This window comes from Oxyura jamaicensis, chromosome Z (assembly GCF_011077185.1).
Source record: "Oxyura jamaicensis isolate SHBP4307 breed ruddy duck chromosome Z, BPBGC_Ojam_1.0, whole genome shotgun sequence".
Classification (NCBI taxonomy): Eukaryota; Metazoa; Chordata; class Aves; order Anseriformes; family Anatidae; genus Oxyura; species Oxyura jamaicensis.
In genome coordinates, this window is record NC_048926.1 from 10,569,463 (window position 1) to 10,574,815 (window position 5,353).

The 5,353-nt window shown below is 68.1% G+C and overlaps 1 protein-coding gene across 1 annotated transcript; it reads left to right on the forward strand.

The window, feature by feature from the left end:
• Window positions 1–1,735: 1,735 nt before the first annotated feature.
• TESK1 (testis associated actin remodelling kinase 1) lies at window positions 1,736–5,347 on the forward strand. Its single transcript, XM_035310187.1, has 5 exons — window positions 1,736–2,200; window positions 4,465–4,586; window positions 4,714–4,762; window positions 4,935–5,081; window positions 5,189–5,347. Exons 1-5 carry the CDS (start codon window positions 2,003–2,005, stop codon window positions 5,309–5,311), a joined length of 639 nt encoding a protein of 212 aa, XP_035166078.1. The 5' UTR covers window positions 1,736–2,002; the 3' UTR covers window positions 5,312–5,347.
• The last annotated feature ends 6 nt before the right edge of the window (window positions 5,348–5,353 follow it).

The window sequence follows — 5,353 nt, forward strand, 5'->3', positions numbered from 1 at the left end:
GGGGGTCTGCGAGGAGGGCTCTGGGGATCCTCGGTACCGCCGCGGTGGGGGTTTGGGGGTGGTCCGTGGGGATGCTCGGGGACCCCACGCGGCCGCCGGTGCTGTTGTCGCTCTGTCGGAGGGAGCAGGGGAGCGGCGGATCTGATCCCGACCGGGGTTACGGGGGGGGACATACAGCCCCCGGGGGGGTGACAGCCTTCGGAGCCTGCTGTGGGGTCCGGGCGTGCCGGTGGCAGGAGGTGCAGCCGCTCTGGGGTGACCCTGGTGGGGTGCACGGGGAGCCCACGGAGGGTGAGCGGGGTGGGGAGAGCGGGGTGATGCTGCAGAGCCCCCCGCTGTCACCCCACGGCTCCCTCTGTGCCCTCTGATGCTCGGGATGGGTGGGTGAGGGCTGCCGGAGTGGGGATGCTCTGCGTGTGACCGTGCCCGGGTTGGGGTCCCGGTGGTGTCACCCGCCTTCTGTCACCACCGTGCCGAGGGGCGGTGCGTGCACGTGTTGTTTTTGTCCTCGGCGTCGCTGCAAAACGCAGGGCGAGTGCCGCCCTCACGCTTCCAGCGGCTTCGAGAGCTGCTCTGCCCAGCCGGGACCCCACTGCCAGCGCTGAGATCCCGCCTGCGGGAGGAGCAGCCCCTAGGGAGGGGGGATGCAGGGTGGGGGCACACGGGGGACCTCTCTTTCCACGAGGCCGTGGGCTCCACGCTGACCGGGCTCCTGCTATCGATCCCTGGCTGGGAGCGCGTGGCGGCACCTGGGAGCGGGGGGAGGCATTTAATAATGCCAGGCGTGCTTACGGCTCTTTAATAATGGATGCTGCTCTGGCTCTGCCAAGACACGGTGTCTCCTTGCTCGCCGTCCCCGCTCCCCTTATCCCCCCCGGGAGCCACAGCATGCTCCTTGTGCTCCAGCACTGCTTGTCCTGGTGGTGCCCTGCCCACCGAGGGGCTGGGGGCCAGAGCAGGCAGGGGCAGGAGGAGGCCAGATGGGGCTTTGTGCTGTGCGGTGGGCTGGGGCCAAGATCTCAGCAGGATCGTGGGGCAGGCCCTGCCTCCGAGCTTGGGGTTTGGGGCAGGCGAGGCTCGCGAGGAGGATGCAGCTTGGCAGGGCAGCGCGGGGCCCCTTTTCCTCCCACCTCCCTTGTTCCCGCAGCGCTTTCCATGGCCGTGGGTGCTCGAGGCTCCCTCCTCCGTGCGGTCCCTGGGTCCTGCCTCATTCCAGCCGTGGTGGGTGTGTGGGTGAGAGGGGATGAGGAGGGGACCTGAACCTCGGTCCCCGTGCCCTGGCACACTGCTGGCAGCGGGTGCAGGCACGGCTCTCTGATGGCGTTCCTGGGATCACCCCTGGTGCAGCCAGGGCCTGAGCACAGCTCTCGGAGAGGCCGCACGGAGCAGGCGGGAGCACTAGTGATGGAAAGCTGCCCTTGTCCCCAGGGGCTGCTCCCTGCCAGGCCGAAGCTGGGCCTGTTTTCTCGCCCCATGTGCCAGTTCTCTTCGCCTTCGTGTGATTTCGGAGGCACCAGGCCCGCCCGTTCTCTCGGGTGTGCGGACGTAGCAGCGAGCCGCCTCTCCATCTCTCCGATAGACAGAGCAGATTGAGCCTGGCGTGTGTGTGCCAGACATTTTCTCCAGCCCTTAAACCACTGTTGCATCTCATCCCCAGGTCCCTTGCTCGCTTCTCCGCGTGCCATCCGCAGCAGGTGTGGGGGCTGCGGGCAGCATCCTGGCTTCACCCCCCTGGGGGCTGTGCTGGGACATCGCTGTCCTCACGGAGACGCTGGCTGCGGGACACAGCCCTGTGCCGTGCCTTGACCTTGCACGAGAGCTACGGCACGGCGCCCGCCTGCCCGTCTCCGCCGGTGTTCCCTGCCAACCTTTGAGATCTGCTGTTTACTCCCGAACCACCGGCGCAGCTAATGACACGCTCGCTCTTATCTGGTGCCCTTCATCGGCGGACCTTGCCTTGTTTCACAAAGCAGGGTGGAGCGGCGTGGCACAGGCGGCACCGATGGGGAAACCGGGGCAGGCGGGGAGGAAGCAAATTCACAGAGGCCATCCCAGGAGCAGCCTGGATCGTTTTTCCTTGAACGATCCTCCTTTCCCGCGTGATGAGCAGCTTTTCCAGTCCCGCCCGGGGAAAGACCTGTTGCGCTACTGGGATCCCTGCGAACTCAGGCACGGCCGCCCTGGGGTTGCCCACAGCACCGTGTGTGTGTGTGTGCTCCTTCTGCCCTCGGCGCCTTCCCACACGGCTCCCCGGGGAGCAGGGGTGCAGGATAGTGCCCCTGTGGGACCGCGCCGGGCTGGGGCACGGGGAGGAGCACTGAGCTGGGGGGCAGTGGGTGCCGAGCCCCCCCGGGGGCTTCGCCCTGCGTCTAGACAGCAGCGCCGGCTGCAGGGAGGGCCCAGGCCGTCTGCTTGCTCTGATTAGCATGCTCTTTAAATAAGACTCTAATTTCCGCTGTTAAAAGAGCCCGGATCCCTTGTGCCCAGGCTGGGGCCGCAGCCAGCCCCGTCCCTTCCCCCAGCCAGGGCAGCAGATGGGATGGGGATGGGGATGCGGGTCGGGTGGGGTGCCCGCTGTTGGGCGCACGCTGTGGGGGCTCTGCAGGGTGCTGGGGGGCATTGACGGGGGGCGACGGTTGGCTCCCGGGTGGGGGACAGAGGGCTGCTTCCTCCCCCAGCGCCCGGCTGAGCTCAGCTCTGGGGAATGTGCTGGGATTCCTGGGCTCAAGGCCAGGGCGTGGAGAGGCGAGGGGGACCCGTGCTGCCCAGGGGGGCTCTGCTGCTCACTCCCTTTGATGCTGGCATTTGGGAGGGTCGGGGAGGGGATGGAAAACCCCTCGGTGTGTGCCTGTGTCGCCTGGGGTCATGGCTTGCTGTGCCTAGGGGCTGCCACTGCTTCCGGAGGGCATCCGAGGTGCTGGGATGGTGCCAGCCCCTGGTGGTGCTGGGTGAAGAGGCCAGTGCATGTGGGAAGCCACCTGCCAGGCCAGGGGACCGTCACCCCTTCCTCTGCGTGACCAGGGGTGTCCTCCGGCCGTGCAGCGGGCAGGACAGACATCACGACAGCTTGTGAGTGTGCTCAGGGTGCTGGATGGCCCCGTGGGCTCACGGATGGGGCTGTGCCAGGACCCTCCTGCCCCTGGGCGCAGAGCACCAGGGCCGGTGGACTCCCATGGCAGAGGGGGGTCCCCAGAGCTTCCCTCCCGCAGGATCCTCCAGGATTGCATTAGACACCACCCGGGCCTGACCTCGGTTGTTGCAGTGGCAGCAGGTTTGTTAGCGAGGAACTGGGGCCCGTGGGCACAACCCGGCCACGTGGAGCGAGCCCCCAACCCCCAGGGGATGCTCCCTGCTGCTGCTGGCCTGCACCCAGCCCTTCCCACGGCACACGGCCACCGAGGAGCACCGCGGAGCATGCCACCAGGCATCCCCATCACGGCCATGGGCACCCCCGTGCCTTGGAGCCCCGTGGGGCCAAGCAGGGTGCCGGCACCAGTAGCGACCCAGCTGGTCCCCACAGCCCCTTGCCCCGTGGGAGGGCAGCGCTGCCACCGGGATGTGTCGGGCACCGGTGCCCAGCACCGGGATCTTGTGGGGCTCCCGTCCCCGCCTGTGCAGCACGTGCTGGGGGAGCCCCCGATGTTTTGCAGACGCTGTCTGTGTTTTGCCACGGCAAGGGGAGGGGGTGTGGGGAAGGCCAGGGGCTGGCACCGGCACAGCGGCTGCAACCAGCATCGACTAAAAAGGAGAAGAGCGGCGAGCTGACGGCAGCGCCGAGGAATGCCTGCGCCGCCGTGCGCAGCTCCCCGCGTGCCGGGGGGGCGGCCGGGACCAGCAGGGTGCCCCCCTCCCCAGCAGCTGATACCAGGGTCCTGTCCTGACCCCTGTGCTCGCTCAGGAGGGGAACCCCCGGTGCTGTCCTCTGCCCAAAGCTGGGGGCCCCGTGCCCGTTTCCTCGCCTCCCCCCCATGCAGGGCTGGGGGGCCCCGGGGTGTCCGTGCTTGGCCGCCTTCCCAGCTGCTGTTCCTGGCGGGGGGCCAGCCCCCAGCTCGTGTGACAGCATCGGGCGGGGGCTGGCTAAATATACGGCCTCGGCCAAGCGCCGTGCCCCATGGGGCTGATTTGGGCAGGATGCAACCCCTCTGCCCTCACCCCCCCCCTCCAACCCCAACTGACTGGGGTCTGGCTGGACTCATGGTGCTGAGACAAAAAAGCCAGCCTGTGCTGCCCCCCCGGGCTGCGCCCCAATCCTGCATCCCTTGTGGCTTGCAGGAGCTACCATCGTATCTCCGGGGGTCTGGGCATGTGCTGGGGGAGCACAACAAGTGGGGTGTCCCAGGGAGGGTGGGGTGGTGTGTCATGGGCTTCAGGGTGCTGCTGGGCTGGGAGAGTCCCCCCGTAATGCTATCGGTCCCCGGGGTGTTGAACCTTTGGTGCTGAGCCCCCTCTCGTGCCCCCCTGCAGGTGCGGCACCGCCAGTCCGGGCAGATCATGGTGCTGAAGATGAACAAGCTGACGAGCAACCGGGGCAACATGCTGCGGGAGGTGCAGCTGATGAACCGCCTCTCGCACCCCAACATCCTCAGGTGGGTCCCGCTCCCCAGAGCCTGGGGGGGTTTTGGGGTTGCCACCAGGGCTGGGCGAGCTCCTTGGGGCTGGCGTCTCGTCCGTCTGTCCCCCCGGTGCCACCCTCAGCCCTTCTCTGTCTTGCAGGTTCATGGGGGTGTGCGTGCACCAGGGGCAGCTGCACGCGCTGACGGAGGTGAGAGCGAGACGGTGGCTGCAAGTCCGGGGGGATTCCGTGGGGAGGGGGTGGCGGTGGCCGTGGGGACACTTCCTTGGCACATGGCACGTGTCTTGGGGGCCGGCTGTGCCACGGGGTGGGAAGAGACCCGGGTGTAGGGGGTGCAGCGAGGCGGTGTTTGTCCCATCAGTACATCAACGGCGGCAACCTGGAGCAGCTGCTGGACAGCCCCGTGCTCCTCTCCTGGTCCACGCGCATCCAGCTGGCCCTCGACATCGCCCGCGGGCTGCGCTACCTGCACTCCAAGGGCATCTTCCACCGTGACCTCACCTCCAAGGTACAGGCCGTCCCGCTGCCCTCGCCTCCCCGTTCCCAGCGAGGTGGTGCCCGGGGCACCCTGGGCATGGGGGCTGGTGGCGTGACGGGGTCCCCCTGTCCCCCCAGAACTGCCTGGTGCGCTGCGAGGCCAGCGGCTACACGGCTGTGGTGGGTGACTTCGGCTTGGCGGAGAAGATCCCCACCTACAGGTGCGTGGACGGTGTCCGTCTGTCCGTCCCCATCTTCTGAGCAAGGGGATCCAGCTCTCCGGGAGCAGATGGGGAGGGGTGG

Excerpts from the sequence above, each read along its gene's own strand:
- TESK1 (XM_035310187.1), top strand. The coding sequence starts at position 2,003 with ATGGGGAAACCGGGGCAGGCGGGGAGGAAGCAAATTCACAGAGGCCAT. Across the intron at positions 4,587-4,713 it reads TCGCACCCCAACATCCTCAG|GTTCATGGGGGTGTGCGTGC; the intron begins GTGGGTCCCGCT and ends TCTGTCTTGCAG. Across the intron at positions 5,082-5,188 it reads ACCGTGACCTCACCTCCAAG|AACTGCCTGGTGCGCTGCGA; the intron begins GTACAGGCCGTC and ends CTGTCCCCCCAG.